Source organism: Olea europaea, chromosome 9, assembly GCF_002742605.1.
Source record: "Olea europaea var. sylvestris chromosome 9, O_europaea_v1, whole genome shotgun sequence".
Taxonomy (NCBI): domain Eukaryota; kingdom Viridiplantae; phylum Streptophyta; class Magnoliopsida; order Lamiales; family Oleaceae; genus Olea; species Olea europaea.
Window position 1 is genome coordinate 2,517,605 of NC_036245.1, and position 22,927 is coordinate 2,540,531.

The 22,927-nt window shown below is 33.7% G+C and overlaps 3 protein-coding genes across 5 annotated transcripts in view; 1 reads left to right on the top strand and 2 right to left on the bottom strand.

Moving 5' to 3' along the window:
* The first annotated feature begins 3,969 nt into the window (after positions 1-3,969).
* LOC111399405 (peroxidase 64-like) lies at positions 3,970-5,807 on the top strand. The gene is made up of 4 exons (XM_023026702.1): positions 3,970-4,187; positions 4,272-4,459; positions 4,797-4,960; positions 5,040-5,807. Exons 1-4 carry the CDS (start codon positions 3,981-3,983, stop codon positions 5,432-5,434), a joined length of 954 nt encoding a protein of 317 aa, XP_022882470.1. The 5' UTR covers positions 3,970-3,980; the 3' UTR covers positions 5,435-5,807.
* Positions 5,808-5,962: 155 nt separating this feature from the next.
* Positions 5,963-10,257, bottom strand: LOC111399404 (pentatricopeptide repeat-containing protein At3g62890-like). Of its 3 annotated transcripts, none has more exons than XM_023026701.1 (3): positions 7,953-10,257; positions 7,726-7,870; positions 5,963-6,540 (listed from the first exon to the last, which is right to left on the bottom strand). In XM_023026701.1, exon 1 carries the CDS (start codon positions 10,090-10,092, stop codon positions 7,996-7,998), a length of 2,097 nt encoding a protein of 698 aa, XP_022882469.1. In that variant the 5' UTR covers positions 10,093-10,257; the 3' UTR covers positions 5,963-6,540; positions 7,726-7,870; positions 7,953-7,995. The 3 variants fall into 3 exon arrangements, with proteins under 3 accessions (XP_022882469.1, XP_022882468.1, XP_022882467.1); XM_023026700.1 differs by having other exon boundaries at positions 5,963-6,362; positions 6,454-6,540; positions 7,726-10,257; XM_023026699.1 differs by having other exon boundaries at positions 7,726-10,257.
* A 9,764-nt stretch (positions 10,258-20,021) lies between these two features.
* The window catches only part of LOC111399407 (dolichyl-diphosphooligosaccharide--protein glycosyltransferase subunit STT3A), a 20,818-nt gene continuing 17,912 nt past the window's right edge, over positions 20,022-22,927 (bottom strand). Inside the window, exons 20-23 of the mRNA XM_023026703.1 lie at positions 21,807-21,886; positions 21,634-21,721; positions 20,560-20,649; positions 20,022-20,461 (exon numbers count right to left, since the gene is read on the bottom strand). Coding sequence (XP_022882471.1) covers positions 20,411-20,461; positions 20,560-20,649; positions 21,634-21,721; positions 21,807-21,886 — 309 coding nt within the window. The 3' untranslated portion in view covers positions 20,022-20,410. The remainder of the gene's footprint in view (positions 20,462-20,559; positions 20,650-21,633; positions 21,722-21,806; positions 21,887-22,927) is intronic.

The following is a 22,927-nucleotide window of genomic DNA, read 5'->3' on the forward strand; positions in this document are numbered from 1 at the left end:
TTCTATTGTTCCTAAATAACTATCTTTTAAATTTATTATTCTTCCATCATGTAAAGTTATAGTTAAGGGTGAATCTATCCCTTCTCTAAATAATGATTTGAATATTATTTGTATTCCTACTAAATAAACATATTGAATTTTTTTCACTTTGTTTTTTACTAATCTTTGTTAATAGTTCATCAACTATATTTTTTGTTAAAAGATTTAATTTATGTTGTCCATAAGTTGTTCTTACATCTATAGTTTTTTTTTATTTTGTGATATTCATTTATTGCTATTCTTTCTCTTTTCCAAACTCTATCAAAGACTTCCCATTTTCCTATTTTTAAGTCTAACGATAATTTTTACAATTTTCTAAACTTGTTATTATCAAAAGTAACTTTTAATCCATATCCATCTATTCCTTCATATTCTTGTAATTTCTACTTCTTCAATCTCTTTATTCAGATCCTGATTCATCATCTTCTGTTTTACTTATATATACTTCTGATTATATATACTTCTTGATCATAGTATTTTTCAAAATTTGATATTTCACTTAATTCATCTTTTATTTCTAGGTATTCTTTTTGTAATATTCTAACTTTCTTTTTATCACAATCAGGGCTTATATGACATATTTCTTCACAATTTCAACATTTACACTGACTTTTATTTTTCTTTTTATCTTTCTGTTGGTTATATGGGTTATTTTTTCTTTTATAATATCTTCTTTTAGGTTTTATATATTTTTTATTAAAATTTCTAAATTTTTTAAACTTTTTATTTTTATAGTTTCTTTTATTAACTTTTCTTTCAGGATTACATCGCCATTGCACAGAGGTTTTCATATTTTCACAATATATTTTGGTTAATTTTCCTGATTTTTTCATTAATTGTCTTTGTTGACATATATATGCAAGTCTTTCAAATAAAAATTTTATTATTTAACCTAAAGTTCTAGGTATTTCAGTATTATCTCTAACATATTTTTCAAATTCTATTTTAAAATATATTCCCCATGAACCTGGTAACTTATTATAATACATGTCTTGGTATACTTCTTGATTTTCATTACTATAAAATTGAACATAATAGTAATTTTTAAATTCACAAGTATATTCTTTAATTTTACACATATCACATATTGTTAAGTTTGTTAATTTTATTCTAGCATTATCTTTTTCTCTTATTGATTCTTCTTCAGTATTTCTTATCCAATTTTCTCCTAAAAACTCATATGAAATATATTCTACTAATTTTTCTATACCTTGTCTATCTGATTTGATTATTTTTGTTTGTACATTTCTTTTTATTAATGTTTTTGTATCATTACTTATTCCTTCCCACCAATTTCTAACATCTCCTTCAAATGATACTATTAAAAAATCTATTCTTCTTTCAGTATTTTTCCATGTGTCATCTTTGTTATATAAAATGAATAATATCATTGAATCTGTCCAAGTTAATAAAACTTTTTTAGTATCTATTTTGCATTTTAAATCTAGTTTTGTTCCTCCATGATTAATTGGTTTATCATAATTATCATTTAATTCAAACCTATCTTTATATTTATTTCCTTTGGGTGGTTGTCTATCTCTTACTTTATCATAGAATTATCTATATGATTTATTATATATAGATGCATAGCTTTCATCTGTGTCATGTATTTTTTGTTTAGAGGTTCCTGCTGGATTAGGTCCTCCTCCAGTATTTATTAAAACTTGATATTCACTTATATCAGTTAAACTTAATTGATCAAAATTTTCTATTAGCAAATCTAATTTTTCAATCAACTTTTTTTCTTCTACTTTTAATTTTCCTAATAAATTTTCCCTAGATTCTTCTTCCTCTTCTAGTATTTTTGGTAATATATTCTTTCTAAATTCATCATCCATACTCCCTGTTTCTATTACTATATTTTCTTTTTCTATATGTTTCTTTCATATTCGAATTATCTCTTTTTCTATAAGTTTTTTTTTATCTATTTTCTTATCTTTATTCTTATTATTTTCTTTTAATTCTCTAATTTCTATTTTTAATATATTTATATCGTTTCTTATTTCTTTTACTTCATTTCTCAAATTTTGTACATCATTTATTAACATTTTTATTAATGATTTTAATTCTTCCATATATTCACTTATTGACATCTTAATTTTTCTTATTTCTAACTCATAAGTTAATTTACATCTTTTATCTTCTTTTTTATCTATTATTTTTTTCTAAATCTTTTCTCAACTGTTTCTGGATCTACTAATTCTTCTTTTACTATAGTAAAATATTTGCTCTCAAGTCTTAATCTTTCACATTTTAATTTTGTTGATTGCCTATTTTTTGATATTCTCATTCCTTCTAGTATTAACATTATATTTCTTATTTCTTCTTGTATTTTATTCATTTTCAAAAGTAATTTATTCAATTTTTGATGTGTATTATCAATTGTACTCATATTTTTCTTTATAATATAAATTATTTTCTTCATCTTCATATATATTAATAATTTTTTCATATGTATAGATATCTTTTATTTTTTCTATTATTAATTTTTCTAATATTTGTTCCTTTATTTCTTTAGGAAGTTCTTTAATTATTGTCAAAGTCATTATTTTTAATTTATTATGAATAGGTTTTAAAAATATATAACTACATTTTTCTTCTTCTAAACACCAATAATTATCTATTTTTCTTATTTTAATTTCCACGTTCTCTATGGCTCTGATACCAATAAAGGGGGCTACTTAGAGGGAACAAAAATCAAATAAAAATATTAATCAAAATTTTTTTTTTAAAAATTATCAAGTTTCATCCAATATTTAATTTTAAGGACTAAAATAGTAAAGTTCTATATTATGATGCCTTGTTATGTAATATTCAAATGGAGGGCATTTTTGGTATGTAAATTGCCTAATTTATATCTAAAAAATATATATTAATTAAAAATAATGGAAAAATAATAAATGGTTCTCTTTAAGAAAAGACTCCTTGCCTCTTGGAGATGGTCTTAATTGTAAAATGGATGTATGAATTTTAAATGTCTCAACATTTAAGAAAAGCATGACTTCCCATGTCGTCGATATGCTTTCATAACACAACTTTATCAACATATCGGGATGCCAAGCAACATTTTCTGTCTGTCTAAACCCTGTGAAAATGCACTACTTAGAAGATGATATATTCGACCAACCAATGTTTAGGTATTATTTCAAGGCATCTAACAAATATGTAAACATGATGCATCAAACCATGAGTAAATATGATGCTGAATTCAAATCGATATGAACTCCACATTGGAACTAAGAACTGGGAATGAGCAGAAGAAAGAGAATTGCCCGAATGCGAAATTAACCTAAAAATTATAATATATATTCTTAATCTCAAGCTTTAAGTTTTAGCTCAACACCTCTAAAGGAACAATTCTAACAACCAATAATGTCAGAATAATGGATATAAAGCTATCAATCAATTGTAAGTTATAACTACTAAAGCTCAAACTAAGTCAAGGCTAAGCTTCAAAATAAATAATTATTACTCTTCAACATAAAAAGTTAATTAAAGAGTAACCATTATTTATTTTCAAACATGGTTAATATAATCCTTTTTACTTACTTATAAGTAAAAAAGTTAACTTATTTTTAAAGTAACTTATACTATAAAAATAAGAAACTTAATTCTAAATTTAATCAATAAAAATATTTTAGAATTTATTCACTTTTAACAATAAAATATAAAAATAAAATAAAATGTGACTTAATTAGCAAGCAGTAATTAATATAAATAACGAATAGATGCAACGGTACAACTAATTTAGAAAAAACTGATTCGACTAAGGTGAACTTTTATTTTATCATTTTCTTGTTAACTGTTTTAAGTGTAATAAAATATTTTATTCATCGGAGGAATTAAATATATTTAGTAATTAAAATATTTTATTAAAAAATCCGAAGGGTTTCCATTACAATGTGATTTTGAAAAGTAAAATTTGCAACTTTCTCAGAAAAATGAGTTCCAAATGTACGTTAATTTTGAGTTCAGTATTACATTTCTCTGCCTTTTCACAAGGGAGTGGTCTAAGTTTAAATTACTACACTAAAACATGCCCTGATGTTGAATATGTTATTGCACAAGTTGTCTGGGAAGCAACCATGAAAGACAAAACTGTCCCAGCAGCACTGCTCAGAATGCATTTCCATGACTGTTTTATAAGGGTAATTAAATGTTTTCTATGGATATATGGGTTTTTTCATTTTCTTTTTCTGGGCTAACTTTTCTCTCTTTTATTATACTTAAAGGGATGTGATGGTTCTGTGTTGCTGAACTCAAAACGGGGAAATAAAGCAGAAAAGGATGGACCTCCAAATGTTTCACTGCATGCATTTTATGTAATTGACAGTGCAAAGAAAGCAGTTGAAGCTATCTGCCCTGGCATTGTCTCTTGTGCCGATATATTGGCCTTAGCAGCTAGAGATTCTGTTGTGCTGGTAATTATATACCTAAGCAAATTATGATTTCCTTTTTCCAGGACCATTTCACATTTATACTCAAAATGGTTCAGACTCGACCGTAGAGGCCTAGGTGCATGAGGGCCACTGTTTAAAAAAAAAAAAAATCTAATATGCAAAGTCATGGATAAGACCACACAAGTTAAGCTCAGATAGTTTTAGGTCCAAAACAAATGCAGGCCACACCTCAAAATGGGTACAGCCTGGTTTACTCCTCTAAACCAAACACATTTAGTTATATAGCCATTGTTTGAATATGATGAAACTAATAAATAACAGTGCGTATCTAGTGGTTTAATCTTTAATGATGTAACGGACTGAAGGGCCAACATGGGAGGTTCCTAAAGGAAGAAAGGATGAAAAAATATCACAGGCCAGGGAAACTAGACAATTGCCAGCTCCAACCTTCAACATTTCTCAACTTCAACAGAGCTTTTCTCAAAGAGGTCTCTCCATGGAAGACCTTGTGGCTCTTTCAGGTAAAACCTAATAACCAACTCAACTCTTTAATGCACAAAAATCACTTTGCTCCATAAGAAAAAAAATTCCCTGTTGCAGGTGGACACACTCTAGGTTTCTCTCACTGTTCATCCTTCCAGAATAGGATCCACAACTTCAACTCGACCCACGACATCGACCCGACCCTTCATCCATCCTTTGCAGCAAGCTTAAAAAGCATTTGCCCCATCAATAATAAGGCAAAGAATGCGGGCACCAAAATGGATCCTTCATCGACAACTTTTGATAACACCTACTACAAGCTAATACTCCAGAAGAAGAGTCTGTTCTCTTCGGATCAGGCTCTTCTCACAATTCGAAAGACAAAAGATTTAGTTTCAAAGTACGCAAGCTCAAAAAAAGCTTTTAACACAGCATTCGTTAATTCTATGATTAAGATGAGCAGCATCACAGGAGGTCAAGAGGTTAGAAAGGATTGCAGGGTGGTAAACTGAAGTCTCTAAGCTTATTTCATATAGAATTTTGGCATCCACCTATGGATAATCCAGCAAAATTATCATTTGTATGATTGCTTTAATGATAAAATTGCCTTCTATGGGCGTATCACAGTATGCACAAGCAATAGAATGATATTATTGATTGCAAGTTTCAAGATCAATATAGTCATATTTGATGGAACGAAGGCTACAGATATTCCTGAAATGCTATTACTATGAACAAATTTATGTTCAATGAAGGAAATCTCATCACATGCTCTGGCTACGTTCAAATTTATGCAATGACATCAAGCCTCCTAAAATTCCCTCTGCAACCTTGAATAAACAAGCACTAAGAATTTCATGCAATGAATTATAACCACTCCCAATTTCACAGTTTTTATCACCAATGCATCCGGTTCCCATCACCAAAGGGTACAATATCAGAAAAATTTGACATACATAAATTAGAAGAATTGAAATTAAAATGCCCAAAATATGGCTGGGAAAAACTCGTTGAACAATAAGATGCCTTAAGGAGAAAACTTACAGGACAAAAATCTGTTACAATTGGAAAAATGCACAAAGATGTTGCAAGAATATTTCTAACTGAACCTACATCAAGGGATGCATAGGATTATATTCAATTTTTAGACAGTTAAAAGCCTAGACAGCAGGTTCAAACTTGTCTCGATGTTGATTTGCAAGCAACGTATCAAGTATTAATGTAATTGTTAAACTAGAGGAAACAGAAGATATTGGAAAATCTTGTGGCTTCTTTTTTTATCTCTTTAAGGTAAGGAACTAAGTTCTTTTCGTTTATCCTCTTGATGAGGCTTCTGATCCAAATCCTTCCATGTTACAACAGAATGGATGCCAATGATTACCACAAAGTGCCAGTTAATGCCCAATTCTTTAGCATTCCACTTCTCTTTGAACTTGTTTTCTGCAAAGTGTGGTGTAGAAGCCAATGACGTTGGACTTCGATGATATGCATACCATGAAATAAAAAAAGACGAAGTAGGACTTTTACACACCAATTTAGATTTCTCTGTCTTCACACAGATTCTGTTCGTTGGAGGTCTTAATTTGTATATCTGGACCATCCTGTGTGTGGTGAATACCTACAAAATGAAAATGGAAAAAGCAAACTAGAGCCACCATGAATACCTCAAACGAATTAAATTCAACTTATATTCAAGTATTAAACATAGTTTCAACAGCAATTTGTAGTAAATCTCCTGGTGCAGTCTTGTCTCTATGTCAAACTCAACACAATAATATAAACAATTAGCATTGGGTTTCAATATAGAACAGGTAATGTAAGAAAAACAAAAATGTCAGTCATCAGTGACTGAGTGAATAATACAAGTCAGAAAAAAGAGACGTGATGGAATAATCCTTCCTTATTTCATATCATCATTGAAGTTCGGCCCAAAAAATTTTGCAAATTTATAATTTGAGTATTGATTTGACATAATAAATTTCACAAATACCTGCTTGGAATGCTTGTCCCTTTCAATTCTAAATCTCTGAGTTCAATTGATAGCTTTATACTGAGGTCAAAGCAATAAAGGAAAAACAGAAAATTTTGCAAGTAATGAACCATCAACCCTTGGAATGCTAAACATAGAGAGGATGAGCACCAAAAGTAAGATACGATAGATCTCCAAGGGCACATTAGATATCATTATATACACAATGGATCTGCTGTAAGTTTAAAAAATCAGCATAACTTGCTGACAAGCCTGATCCATTAGTGGTAAGTTATCTTTCTCCCACAGTAAGCTGGTTAGGAAATAAATATTTTATGCTCAGTCTTGCCCCTTCAAATAAGTATGAAACATAATGGTTTTGAAAATTAACAATATATAAAGTGGGCAAGCTTGAAATATCTCTTTCCAATCAGTATGCCTCAACCTATTGTCGTCTTTAACATCTGTCTTCAAATAAGCATCGCGTTCAAAAACAAATTGCAAATGTAATATGAAAGTTAGTACGTGAGGCAATTCAGCACGGTAGGAGTGGCCTCAGAATCAATCCAGTGCTCACCTGTCTCTTTTAGACAGCATGACAACAGAAATTAAATAAGTCAACAACAGCGTTCAATCAGGAAAGCATTTTTCCAAGTTAACAAAGAAGCACTTTTAATTCAGTATATTATATACCAAGTCAACAGCCAAAGCATTTGTTAAGTGTAAATTGTAACACCCAGATACAAAAATTGACCGATATTAGGATGAGAAAATATATTATGTAACAGGAGAAGCTGTGAAATTTAGAACAATCTAGCTTCAGTAATTACTCACCTAGAATATTTCCAAAGAGGCCTACTATCTGTCGAATCATTTTTAGGAAAACTCCAGAGTTGTGTAATATTCTAAAATCTTATTCATTGAAAGCTGTGCAATGTATCTGCTGAGCTCAAAGTTTACACTGCTAAGGTCACTGAGCCTGCATAAAGTTCCAGCTCAACCAATCATTTCTCTCTTCAACATATTCCATGGATGCTCGTGCAAGTTTCTGCCATGTTTACCTGCCACTATTGGCTTTCATGAGGCTGATAGTTGCTAGAATGATCACCAAAGGTCCTTGCATGAGCACTGGCCTCCAACGAAATGATGAAATCTGTTAGCATCTCTTAAAATGATATGCCGACTAAGAATTTTGGATACAAACTTCATAAACAGATGGCAATCTCCACAAATGCGGATATTCTTTATAATCCTAATAGGCGATGCTGAAGAAGGTTTTCTTATCAATCCAAAAGCAAGGGCAAGTTTCTCACTGTGATAGCATATAGATTCGAGTTTCTCATCTTCCCCCACATTGTGTAAAACAAAACTTTTATTTGGTGCAAATCCAGCTTCTTGTAGCTTTTTTATCAGCGAATCTAGTTCTAGATGTATAAGTTCTGATTCAGGATGACTTCGATCTCCTGACACAAATTTATAGACCTTTCCGTCAAGCTGAATCCAACTGTAAGCAGTGAATTTTTTAACCTGCTTGTTTTTCATAAGAGACCTAATGAATGCCACATCTTTCCATCTTCCATGATGAGCATACATGTTGGAGAGGATTATATAAGGTTCAGCATAGAGTGGATCCAACTTAAAAAGGTTTTCTGCTGCCATTTCTGCATGTTTGATATCTGCATTCTTCCTGCAAACTGATAAAAAGGTTGACCAAATCATGTGATTTGGTTTGTGTGGCATCCCTCTTATAAGATCTGTTGCTTTGTCTATGTTACCAGAACGGCCAAGAAGAGTAATCATGCATACATAATGATCCAAACTCGGTGTCATCCCATGTATCTCTTTGATTGATTGAAAATATCGTTCTCCCTGATCTGTAAGACCTGCATGAATGCAAGCAGACAACACACCAACAAAGGTAATATTTTCTGGTATTATGTCCAACCGGAGCATTTCTTCATAAAGGGCCAACGCTTCAAGATCTTTGCCATTTTGGGCATAGCCTACGAGCATGGAATTCCAAGAGACCACACTTTTGACTGGCATCCCATAAAAAACAACCCAAGCATGTGTAATTTCTCCACATTTAGAATACATATCAACAAGGGCACTAGAAACAAGCAAATCATATTCAACTCCCATGTGCACAGTCCTTCCGTGCATTACCTGACCTTCAACCATAGAAGCCAATTTGGCACACGAACTAATCACAGTTGACATGGTAAACTTATCAGGCCTCACATTTTCTAATAGCATCTCCCTGAACAACATCAATGCATTCTCTTCTAGCCCAATTTGCCCATACCCCACAATCATAGCTGTCCAACAAACCTTATCCTTCTCTTTAATCTGCCTGAAAGCTCTACGTGCCTCATCTACACACCCAATCTTAAAAAAGGCACCAATGACATTCGAAATCGTAACTTGATCCATTTTCAAACCCAAAACTTTCATCTCATCAAACATCTTAATGCATTTCATGGGTTGTCCGTTTCCCAAATACCCTGAAATCATCAAATTCCATGAAACCAAATTCTTATGAACAATCTTATCAAACAACCATTCTGCCATGTCAATCTTACCACACTTTGCATAAATATCACACAAGGCATTCAAAACAAATACATTGCCCTTATTCCATAATCCAGAAACAAAAATCTTGCAGAGAATTTGTTTACCACTTTCTAAATACATCAATTTGGTACAAACTTTCAAAAGACTAACATAAGTGTACTCTGTTGGAACAACTCTTTCTCTCTGCATTTTCACGAAGAATTCCAAAGCATTCTTTTCGCACCCATTAGACCCCAATCCCGCAATCACAATATTATACGAAACTGAATCGCGAAAAGGCATTGAGCCAAAAAACTCGTTCAAATCTTCAACAGAATCCACTTTAGAATAACCCGAAAGCATCACATTGTATGAAAAGATATCCCTTTTGGACATTTTATCAAACAGATTACGGGCGTCTGAAAGCCAACCCGACTGGACATAGAGCTGTAAGAGGCGGTTGTAAAAGAATGCTGTAGTGGTTGAATGCATTTGGTGTTCCATGTGGGCTTGGAGTCTCTTCGCTTGGTGGGCATCTCGGTTGCGGATGCAATCAAGGAGGAGGCGCGTGTAGGACTCAGTGGTGGCTGTGGTAGCTTCCTTGTATAGCAAGTCTATAGCTTCGCGGAGACTGGGTTTCATTTTCATATTTCTGATTTGTTTAATATTTTCCGGCGGGCCACTCCCGAGCACACACACCGCCTATACATACATTATACATATATGTTTATTCGTATCCATTAATTCGATTTTCCTTTGAAAAAATTCTGTAGTTATTATTGTTTCGCTCAATTCCTGGAATCTGAAGTGCTCTCCGAAACGGAGGAAATGGTGGCAGATACAATTTTCCAAAATGGCGTTTATTACTGTTTAAAAAAATTCAAAAATTCGTAAAAACCTTAAATACATTGAATACCCAAAATTGCCCCTAACATTTCACTCTCAAACTGACGTATGGAGAAAAAGGGGGAGAAATAGGAAGGAAACCGATGACTTTTTCTTAAGAGGAGACCGATCGGCTACCATTAGAAGCGAAGAAAGTAGGTTTTGCTTATTTTTCTCCCATTAATCTTTGAACCTAAATGTTAAAGGTTTATTTTGTTGGAAATAGTGGTAAAAATCTTTGTAGAATATGTAAAATTACTAAAAAGTAAGTTTTTTTAGGTTTTGTTTGTCGAGGATCGCCGAAAATGGCGATCTCCGAGTAGAGATTAATATTTTATTTTAATTTTTGTCCATGAGAATTAAAATAATTGAAATGTTGTTAAATTATTATTTAAATAATTATTTAATTATTATTTAAATGATAAAAGAAAAATGTAAATAATGAATAAATGTTAATAATCAAATACGCAATTAAAATTTAATTACAGATTAATTGAAAGAAATTTCTAACATTTGAAATAAATAATTAAATATTTACGTTTACTTGTTCAATAAATAATTTAAATAATCGATCTATATAAGTAATTAAATCAAATAATTTAAATGAACAATTGAAACAAATAAATGAAAAATCATTGGAATAAATAATTAATTGAAACTCACAAAAATAAATAATGAACATTTAAATAATAATTAAATGACTATTGAATGATCAATAAATAAATGTTATTAATTAAAATTTAATTGATACAAATTTCTAACATTTGAATTAAATAATTAAATGTATATGTTTGCTTGTTCAATAAATAATTTAAATAATCTATCCACATAAGTAATTAAATCAAATAATTTTAATGAACAATTGAAACAAATAATAAAAACAACTGGAATAAATAATTAATTGAAATGCAAAAAAAAAATAATAAACATTTAAATAATAATTACATGATTATTTAAATGATAGAATAAATGTTAATATTGAAAATATTAATTAAAGTTTAATTGAAACAAATTTCTAACATTTGAAATGAATAATTAAATATTTACGTTTGCTTGTTCAATAAATAATTTAAATAATTGATTCATATAAGTATTTAAATCAAATAATTTAAATAAACAATTGAAACAAATAAATGAAAAACAATTGGAATAAATAATTAATTGAAATGCACAAAAATAAATAATGAACATTTAAATAATAATTAAATGATTATTTAAATGATAAATGAATAAATGTTAATAATCAAAATATTAATTAATGTTTAATTGAAATAAATTTCTAACATTTGAAATAAATAATGTCGATCAATATAAGTAATTAAATAAAATAATTTAAATGAACAATTGAAACAATTAAATGAAAAATAATTGGATAAAAATAATAAAAGTAAGTAATTAAAATGTAGATAAACAATTGAAATAAATATCTAACATTTAAAATAAATAATAAAATATTCAATTAATAATTAAAATAAATATTGAATAAACAACTAAAGAAAAATATAATAAATAATTACATATTTACGTTTAAATGTTCAATAAATAATTTAAAGAAAATAATTAAATATAAAATTATAATAAATAATAAAAATTAAGCATTCAATAAACAATTAAAATAAATGTTAAATAAACAAATAAACAATCAAAATGAATAATTTAGATAAACAATTGAAATAAATAATGAACATTTAAATAAAAATAAACAATTTAAATAAGTAAGAAATATAAATTTTCAAAATAATTTATTTAAATATGTAATTAAATATAAATAATCAAATTTAATTAAATAAAGAATTGAAATAAATTTCTAACATGGATTAAAATAAACTATGAAATAAATAATTTTATAAAAATTAGTTTTTCCCTTTTTTATAAGTTGTTGTATAATTTTTAATTCATTTTCTTTATTATCTGTTATTTCGTGCGTATATTACTTACAGTTCGGTTAGTTGAATTTTGTGACATTATGTTTCAAATGTTAAACATTTGAAATTTTGTAGGATGGATTACCATTTGGACGTAGCCTTGAGACAGGTTCCTGATAAAGTTTCGTCGAACTGTAACTTTACCAGCTTCACAGCAGTGTTAGATTCACTGGATGAGGAGCACGCAGAGATATTACGTCGATCATGCATATGGCCCCCTGTATTCATTGCGATCTGTACAGTTCTCTAGACAGTTGATCGATTCATTACTGTGTCGGCTGCTTAAGCCAGTTGACAGAGATGCCCACCACTTTGATCTTGGAGGCAAGGTTGCTACATTTTCTTTACTCAAGTTTTCCCTCATCACTGGATTGAGATGTACGGGCGAAGAGGTAGCGAGGGCCAGTATTTCGACAGACAAGAGGCTGCTGAATGATTATTTTAATGGGCACACGACAGTGATACTGGCGCAATTAGGAGATGCATTCAGGTGATGCGATCAGATGTCCGACAAGTTGAAGTTGGGGATGGTATTTATACTGGAGAGCGTACTGAGGTGTCATCACAGGAAGACGTCGATTGACATTTTTCATTTGCAAGTTGTTGATGACATCAATACGTTCAACAGCTATCGTGGGGGGAGGGATGCTTTTTCGATACTTTACACGTCTTCAGGAGGGGGCATTCGATGCCTAGGGGAGATATATCGGAGCGTAACTACGATGTATATGGCCTGCCGTTAGCTTTGCAGGTAAATGTTTAACATAATAAGTTATCCATTTTTTTATTAAATTGTACATATAATAATCGCAATTGTTGCAGATATGGGTCTACGAGACTGTTCCCATCCTGGCTGGTCGGTATACGAGGAGAGGGGATACATGCATCCCTCGGATGCACCGCTGGTGAGCACAAAACAAACCCCTTGCAAAACAGTTATCAGTTATCCTAGACGATCCTGAGGTACGTATTATATATGTGCGCTTTCTGTTGTATGTCATTTTCGAAACTGGATACGTGGTCAGTAATTTGATGAAATGTCAATATGTCAGCTTGAAATCCTCACTGAGCTGACACCATCGATCGAGAAGGAGGATCAGACTTATATCCGTGAGTTGTTGACAGATCGTGCTGCTCGAGATAGGACTGAGTCCATCGTCGTTCCTGACACGGCATGTTAATTGAATATAATATATTGATTATCGTTATAATTTTTTAATTAAGTTATTGATTTGTAATGTTTCTTTTTTTAGGAGCGCCGTCGACTATCACCTCCGCCGAGGGTGTCACATTCCCCGAGGATGTCTCCTCCGCCAAGGGTGTCACATTCCCCGAGGATGTCGCCTCCATCGAGGGTGTCCCCTCCCTACATGCGATCACCTCCATCGAGAGTGTCACCTCCCTGCATGAGATCATCGTCTCCTGCGTCCGGACACCTCCCACGTGGATTAGGTGCACGTAGTCTGAGTGCTTCCATCGATGATATGTTCCTACTTATGATGGAGATCAGAGCCGACGTAGCTGGCTTAATAGGTAAAGTAGCTGACTTACGACGTGATGTCGGGATGGTACAGGTCGATTTAGGAGACCTTTATGCTGAGGTCGTAGCGATACGGGGCGACATAGTAGGCCTGCGTGGGACTGATGAGTATCGGGATGGAGGGGGTGGCGGAGGGACAGGTGGCTATCAAGACGAAGAGAGAGGCGGCTATCGGGACGGAGAGGGTGACGGAGGGATCGATGGTTATCAGGGTCGAGGAGGTCAGACCGGGTATGTTGACTCATTGTGGGCATCGGATGATGCATTAGCTTCATATCTCGGTGGCCCGATAGATATGGAGATGGAGATGGAGATGGAAGATCAGGCCCCAATGGAGACAGAGGAGGAGGTCGGGAGGGTACCGGTTAGGAGGGTGTCGAAGGAGGAGGGGATACCGGAGGCTGAGGTCGGGAGGGTGCCGGAGGAGGGGGGTACCCGAAGCGACGATCGGGAGGTTGTCGGAGTCGGAGGTCGTCAGGGTGTCGGAGGAGGAGGTGGTGCTAGAGGCGAAGGTCGGGAGGGTGCTGGAGGAGGAGGTCGTCAGGGTGTCGGAGGAGAAGGGGGTACCCGAGGCGGAGGTCGAGAAGGTGCCGGAGGAGGAGAGGGTACCCGAGGCGGAGGTCGTCGGGTTGTCGGAGGAGGGGGTACCCAAGGTGGAGGTCGAGAGGGTGCCGGAAGAGAAGGTCGTGAGAGTGCCGGAGGAGGAGGGGGTATCCGAGGCAGAGAGGGTACCATATCAGACGCCAAACTCGCGCGGACGTATTTTTTGTGTTGGAGGAGACGAAAGAGGTGGTCCCGATGGTAGGTGAGAGAGTGTCGGATATTAGGAGGGTTTTGCGTACTATTGATGTGTCGGAGCTGGCGGTCGGCAAGAGGCCGAGGACACCATCACAGTACGTCGTTTCTCCGTTTACCGTGGAGGCGAAAAGGAGGAGGTTCGTCGATGGTACGCACTCGAATTTATTGAGGGAGGTGGACCACGCAAAGTGGAAAGCGTTCGAGGCAGAGTGGAGAACACTTATGCCCGGGCAAGTATTGTATTATTCGTTAAAGATTAATACATTACGCAGATGCTGACATGTCTAAATTTTTACTTAACAATTTCTTTTCTTATTTTTCAGAGTCAGTCGCAGGATTGCTCACAAGACGATCTCGGACGCTTACAAGTGGTTTCACGACATAACAACTTCGGGGACTTGGCTCGCCGATGATATAAGTGAAGTAGTAATATTGTTATTTATTACATATACATATTTTTGAGTTTTGCATTTATAAAATTAAATAACTCCTTTTTTAATTGGTGCTTCCTGGTGCAGCACATTGACTTCGCATGGATTTGCTACGAGATCGAGCTGTACGACATCCAAGAACATTCCTGGCCGACTCATACTGAATACTGAGTTCATATGTGCCGTTGATATTGAATACCAGACGTTCCAAGCTATGGGTAGCGAGTACACGGTGCCTACATACATGATGGAGTAAGTCGTAGGGATGTGGTCGAATGTCGGGAGAAAGCCATGGGAGGATTATACGCATCTGTACATTCCGGTATGTGTCAATCATTACTACATCGCAGTGGAGATTGTATTCGCAGACTCGACTATGTATGTGTATGACCCCGATCATTCATGCCTGACACAAGGTCAGCTCGAGCAAAATCTGGAGTCGGTGTCTATGATCGTCCCCATGCTGGCTAGACGAGCGAACATTACTGTGCAGGACAGACTAGCTACCGTGCGGGACACGACGACGGCGAGACATTAAATATCGTAAGTGTTTATTATTTTATTTTTGTAATTCACAACTTACGTTCTAGTTAGACGGTGATGTGCTAATACAATATTTTGTAGTTGTAGGGGTGATTGTGGCATATTTGCTATCAAGTACATAGAATTTTTGAATGTAACACAGAAGATTGATGCAATCAACCAGGCGTGGATACAAAATTGGAGAAATAAATTAGCTTGTGATTTATTTGAATTTAATGGTGATCCGTAGATATTGAGCCGTATTTCTTTAAAATAATTGTACATATTGTAACGTTTAAACATTGTATATTTCATTCATTCATTCATTTGTAATTATGAAATAGTTGTAAAACATATATTTTTTTAATATTTAATTTTTATTTTTTAGTTTATGTGTTTATTTAAATGTTCTATGACATATTTATAATGTTTGAGTATATTGTGGAGAACGCACTGAGTTTTAAAAAATGATTAACTTCAAATATTACGAAACTAATTAATGAAATATTAAAATAAAAAACTAAATCTAATAATTAACATAAATAATTAACATTAAGAATATGCATAAATAATTAATATCAATGTTATAAATAATATTACATAAATTTCAATTATACATCTGTTACGTTGTCATGCAGAGGGATCTGACTTGTACAAAATCTTCTAGTATGTCCTGTTGCACCGCACCTACCGCACTTACGAGGTCGAAAAAATTCTCCGATCGATAGTATTCTAGTCGTACGTGTACGTCCAGGAGTACGTAGGTCAACTACTAGTGGCAACAAGTTATTCAATGAAAGAATGTGATCGAGAACTTCCCACTCGGCTTCATTCGGTACAGAAAATATGGTTTCGGCATATGCTGCTCTCCAAGAACCAGTCGTTTAATAAGCATTGCATAAGGTGTGTGGTAAAATTCCTCTATACATAGCCACCGCCATTGCATGTGTACACGAAAAACTCTCCAACTGAAACTGTCTACACGTGCACGTGTTATCATTCAAGTCGACAATGTATCCGAAATTACATGCACATCTCGCGGAGAAGCGAAACTGATCTAGTGGTTCTACATATACCTTCTTTGCCACCTCTAGAGTTTTGAAGAGTTTATCTTCCTGAGCCGGGGTTAGCACACTTGTACAACTCTGTGATTTCTCACGATGATCATGAAACCAGTGTTGCAACTTGTCACGAATGTTCTCAAGCATTGCGAAAATTGGTAACTCTCGATCCTTCTTAAATAAGGCATTTAGCGACTCCGCATTGTTCGACGTCATCATGTTGTATCGACGTCCTGAAAAATGTGATCGTGCCCAATGTTTGATCACCATATCTGTCAAACACTCCCATGTATCATAGGATTTACTTTCTATTTCAACCATAAACTTTTCAAACTCTTGAAAACTGTAAGTCTCTGCAACTCTCCTAAACAACGTAACGATGCTCTTGCTTCGGTACTTGGTCTTCAGATTTCCTTGTATATGGTACATACAATAACCATGATGTGCCTCGAGGAAGACTTCGGCAATACCGTTAATTATTGACTGCCCTTGGTAGGTTACGAATGCAAGGTTCTCGACATCCCCAATTACTTCCCTCAACTTCGTGAAAAACTAACGCATTGCCAAATCATTTTCTCCGTCAAATATGCCGAATGCAAGAGAGTAAATTTAGATGTTAGTATTTTGATATGTTGCAATAATCAACTTGCCTCCGTATCTCGCCTTGAGGGTTGTACCGTCGACTAGGATTAAGGGTCGCATTGCGTTTCAAAATCCTCGAACGCATTGTCCAATGGGCCATAAAGAAATACTTGAAGCGATTCTCATTATCCTTCTCAATAAAAAATGCCAATTCAGTATTAATTCTTCTCATGTTATAGCAAAACCTAACCAATTAAATAAACAATAATCATAATTTAAATAATTAAATAAACAATATTAAAAAACTGAAAAATTAATAATTGAATTAAATAATTAATTAAACATTAGATAAATAATCGATAAATAATTAAATAAACAATTGAAATTAATGATTGAATTAGTTAGATAACTATTAAATAAACATCTAAACAAAGAAATACCTGGCCAATTTAGCATAACTCTCCTCGGTCGAATCCATCAAGTCCTCCAACGCGCATTCTTTAGCCTTCCAAGCCTTCTGATAACTCATGACCACTCCGTACTCTCGACGAACGTTATTAATAATGTCTGAAGGTCTGTAGATTGTTCGTGGGTCCTAAAACTTGTGCATTATTTCTCGACCAATGAACCATGATCGGGCTTTCTTGTGATCACTTTGACGAATACCCACTTCGCAAGTATGTTCCCATACATACTTCGAACCACAAAGAACTCATTCGTGTCCATTTTCGTTGCTCGCAAACGCCAAAGGCAACTGTCGTCAATGCAAACAATTGTGTAAGTCGACTTATTTAATTTTTTCACTTTAAACTCAAAATTGTGTTTCAAAGCAATCCGGTGAACGGCTTCCTGCAAATCTTTATTCGTGTCATACAGTTGCTCGACATACAAATCTTCATCATCGGGGACTATACGCAAACAATTAGAGGACCGTGCACTCGGTCCAGCCTGTGAGCTCCCACTCGACTCATGTCTCAAATGGGATAAAGCAATCAAATTCTCATTTGTAAAGTCATTATCTCTTTCCTTGTTTTGAACTATCGAGCAAATTCTGTGTGTGACAGTGAGATCATAGTGAGAAGCAACTGTCTCTGGAACAGCTATAACATCGTCACGCACTATTTCCACTGTGTCCCAAAACTCATTCACATTACGATCCCCTCCATTTAAATCTTCGTGTTCACTCTCAGGGACATTCTTCTTCATCAAAGTTACGCAAATAGAAATCGCACATTTCTGATTCATTTCAATAAAACCTTCATTTCAGCTTCAGAAGTAATCATTATACGTGGAATTGAAATGGATGTATTCTCGCCCATTAGAAATCTCAATTCCATGGCATACTCAGAGGGATCAACTTTCAGCAAGTTCTGTATCTCATTGTACATTTCTGCATACGATGTATTTGATGTTATTACAATTGCAGTACAACCACGTCATTCACTCGTCCATTTCCACACCCATCGATTATTGTTATTATTTTCAAATTCACCAAAGTAACAAACCGGAACAGCAGCTGATCCCATATTTACATTAGGAAACATCATTTATTAAAAAAAGTGTAATTACGAGAATAAAAAGACCAAAAAAATGACACAAGGAAAAAAAAAGTGTCCGGGCCGAATGTTAACATCCAGCCAGGATGTTGATACCGGGCAGGCTATTAAACATCCGGCCCGAACACGTTTTTGGCCTGTTGTCTTCTACATTTTGCATCTGAACAGATGAATTTTTTTCCTCGTTTTTGCTAAAAAAAATTATACATCCGTTTAAGACTGTAATATTTCATTTTTCTAAAATCATGTGTTGAAATAAGATTTAAATATTCAAACAATGTACCAATTTAGCTAAAATGAAATTAAACATACGTATTTATACTTACCAATTTCAAGTGCCAACTGCGAGTAATATTTTTTTGTTAAGCCTTTGATAATTTTTTGAGATTTCAATGTTCAAACAGATGGAAGAGAAAATTTCTTTTTAACTATGTAAGAGGAAATTTCTTTTTAACTATGTTGGAGAATCTGATAAGGAAAGTGATTTCGAATTTAAGCGGGATTGTTTGGATTTATTGATTTTTTAAAGAAGGTATTATTGTCTTTTTGGCAAATGATATGTTTTTGTAATTACAATACATAATAAGGGCAAAAATGACATTTACTCTTGAAAAGGCTCTTTTGGTGAATGGCAAAAAAAATTTGATCAATGTGAAAATTTGATATTTTGACTGGGTGCTTCTTAAAAGTACCCCCTCCTAAACGTCACCTGAGATTTTTCTGATTAAAAGTCGTAAATTTCATCTATAGTCGCTGAACTGTCAGAAAAAAATTTAATTGAATCCTTAAACTTTAACTTATCTCAATTCATTCACTAAATTTTAATTTAGTTTCCATTAGATCACTAAACTTCAATTTGTTTTAAGTCTCCGCATAATCGTTGTTCGGATACCAATTTATCACTATGCTATAGTACTAAAGTTTTAAATAAGAACGTCGATAGGACAGAGAGTTCCAGATCCCCATGCGGGAGCCAACTCGAATAAAATGGAATTTCCCAACTAATTGAAAACTAGGTCAAGGACGGTATAAATTTTGTCCTTTTCAGTAAATATATTTTAATTATTGTAACATATTCACAGTTTTATCACCAACTCATCCTATTCCCATCACCAAAAGGGTAAAATATAAAGAATATGTTACTTATACATCATGTGACGTTGCCGTCAATAATGACGTCCACTTCCTCACATGAAGGAAAACCCATTTTAAATAAATTATATTTTAAATAAAAGTCAACATGAATACTGTAAATCTGGCTAGGGAAATCATCACACGACTAATAAGATGTACGAGCAAAAAACTTGCAGATCCAAAATCTAAAACAGTTGAAATAAAGCATAATGATGGTGTCAAAATATTTCTAACTAGACCTACATCCTGATACAAACAGGATTATATGTATTTTCTTTTAAGTTAACAGCCTAGAAAACAAGCCCAAAATTGTCTTAATGCAACTCTGCCAAAAGCCTACCGAACATTGATGTGGATGTTACACTACAAGAATAGAAGTCATTGCAAAATCTTTTCGCTTCTTTTTTTTTTTTTTATCGATCTCTAAAGAACGGGATCAAGTTCTATCGCCTCTCTCTCTAGATCAATCTCGTGATGCAAATACTTTCGTTGCTACAAATGATCCATATCAATGAGTACCGCAGAGTGCAAGTTAATGCCAAGGATTCTTCTTTGGGGTTCCACTTCTTTTTGAGCTTGTTTTCTGTGAAACGGGTGGGGTACAAGTCAAATAACATTGGAGAGATTTTATGATTATGCACGTTACTTAAAGAAAATGGATGAAATAAGACTTGTACACACCGATTTAGCTTTCTTTGTCTTCCCACGGATTCTGTTCTTGGGAGGTTTCAACTTGAATATCCGAACCATCCAATGGTGAGTGGTGAATACCTACACAATGGACACCACGCAAAAGCAAACTATGACAACCATGAATGCTCAAATGAATTAACCATTCAACTTAAATTCATGTATATATGAAAAGAGTTTCAACAGGACTTCTGCAGTAAACCTCCAGGTGAAGTCTTGTCTCCAAGTCTTAAACACAATCAATAATATACACTATCGGACTTGGGCTTCAATGGAGAATAGGTAATACATGATAAACAAACATGTCAATTGTCCTTTTAGTGACTCAGTGAACAACACAAATCTGAAAAAGAAGATGCGACAGAATAATCGACCCTCATTTCATGTCTTTGTAAAAGTTAGGCCAAATTTATTTTTTTTTTACAAACTTATGGATCAAACTTCATTGAAACATTTGAAACATCTTTTTTTTACAAACTTTTGAATCTCTCGGTTTAATTCATGGCTTTACATTGAGGTTAAAGCAATAAAGACAAAATTTAGCCACTCTAGTTAAAAATTAGACTTTTAGTAAATTTTGATAAAAATAGATGAAATGTGTAGTTGAAAAGTTGATGAAGTTGTAGGTACAATGAACTAAGTGGTTGAAAATAAATTTTGAGGAAAATTGAGTTTAGAAAATGGGGGCTAAACAGAGGCTTAGTAAATAATGACTATCAACCTTGAAATGCTGAATATAGACAGGATGAGCACAAATTAAGATGTTGATAGATCTAGCAAGGGCAAATGCATAAGTGCTTAATTTCTTTCCACCGTGACCAAATAAAGATGCAGTTGAACAAGGAGCCAACACATCAGATATCATTATCCACACAATGGATCTGCACTAAGTCATATATTATCAGCATTACTTGCAAACAAGCCTAATTAATGAGTGGCGAATTATCCGTCTCCAACAGCATGATGGTTTGAAAATGAGGATTTTATGCTGTCTTACCTCTTCAAAATGAGTACGTTTAAAAAGCATGATGGCTTCAGAAATGAAGAATTTATTATGAGTCTTACCTCTTCAAAATGAGTAAGTTTGAAATATTTCTTTCCAATTTCAGTATTCCTCACCCTATCAAAGCCTTTACCATCTGTCTCCACAAATCTGCAGTACGAAAACATGATTAATTTAAGGAATAGAAAGAAATTAATTTCTGGATATAAGCACCATATTCAAAACAAAATTGCACCTGTAATATGAAAGTTTGTACATGAGACAATTCAGCATGGTAGGAGTGGCTTGAGAATCAATCCGGTATTGACCATCTCTCTTTTAGGCAGTATAACAACAGAAATTAAATTAGAGCAACACAGAATTCAATTAGGAATGGATTATTCTTATGTAACCCAAAGAAAATCACTTTTAATTCAGTAACACTGGATACCAAGTCAACAGCCAAAGCATTTCTAACGTGTAAATTGTAATAGCCAGACAAAAAAAATAAGAATCTTTTGCATGGTGCGAAACCAATGTAGTTCTGGGGATATGACAGAGGGAGATACAGATAGGTACGTAGAAAGGAAGAAAGCCAGGCAGCATATAGATGAGGGGGGCAACAGGAAGGGAAAAAAATCTCAAAATGTGGTTTAACGGTACACAAGATATGAACACATGATCAGATGCCGCTGCTCAAAGTACGGAGAGTTAGCAATAATCAAACTAATAGTAAACCTGTTAAGTGTACAAGTCCGTCTGAAACAAGGATTTCAGGAATTCTACCATAATTTTCCCTTTGTCGGCATCAGAGGACTTTAGAATCTAAAATACATTTAGTCAAGACAAGGTCCTTGGACATAGTTTTGTCATCTTTCAATCACAATGTGTTGCTAATTCTGAAAATGAATCGAACGCACAAAGAGGGTGCATTTTGAAAAAAATAATAAAAATGATTTACCCTCTAGTATCTTAAGCTTCTCATGAACTAACATAGCATGTTGTGGTTGCAAAAGATCTAGCTGCTAGCAATAAACCAAAAGGAATGGCGGAAAAGTATTCGCATAACCAATCCCAAATTTATAGGAAATAAGGTTTACTTTTTTGATGTATCTAAAGATTCTTGATGAGGTGACCATTCAATAAAATCTACACATTTTCAAAATTTTTATGATACTGATATATTCTTATTTTGGTTGAGAGACACCATTATTGTTTTCAAACATCTTATATTAGTCAAGGAGAAATTAATTTGGCACATGTCAAATCACATTGTTTTAATTTGTACCTCTTTCAATTTTTTTCTTAGCTGAACAAACTAAAGACTGCCCCCCCCCCCCCCCCCCCCCCCCCCCCAACAAAAACAAAAAAAAAAAA

Coding starts and splice junctions, on each gene's coding strand:
- LOC111399404 (XM_023026701.1), bottom strand. CDS start 10,092: ATGAAAATGAAACCCAGTCTCCGCGAAGCTATAGACTTGCTATACAAG.
- LOC111399405 (XM_023026702.1), top strand. CDS start 3,981: ATGAGTTCCAAATGTACGTTAATTTTGAGTTCAGTATTACATTTCTCT. Junction 4,188..4,271: donor TCCATGACTGTTTTATAAGG/GTAATTAAATGT, acceptor TTATACTTAAAG/GGATGTGATGGTTCTGTGTT. Junction 4,961..5,039: donor AGACCTTGTGGCTCTTTCAG/GTAAAACCTAAT, acceptor TCCCTGTTGCAG/GTGGACACACTCTAGGTTTC.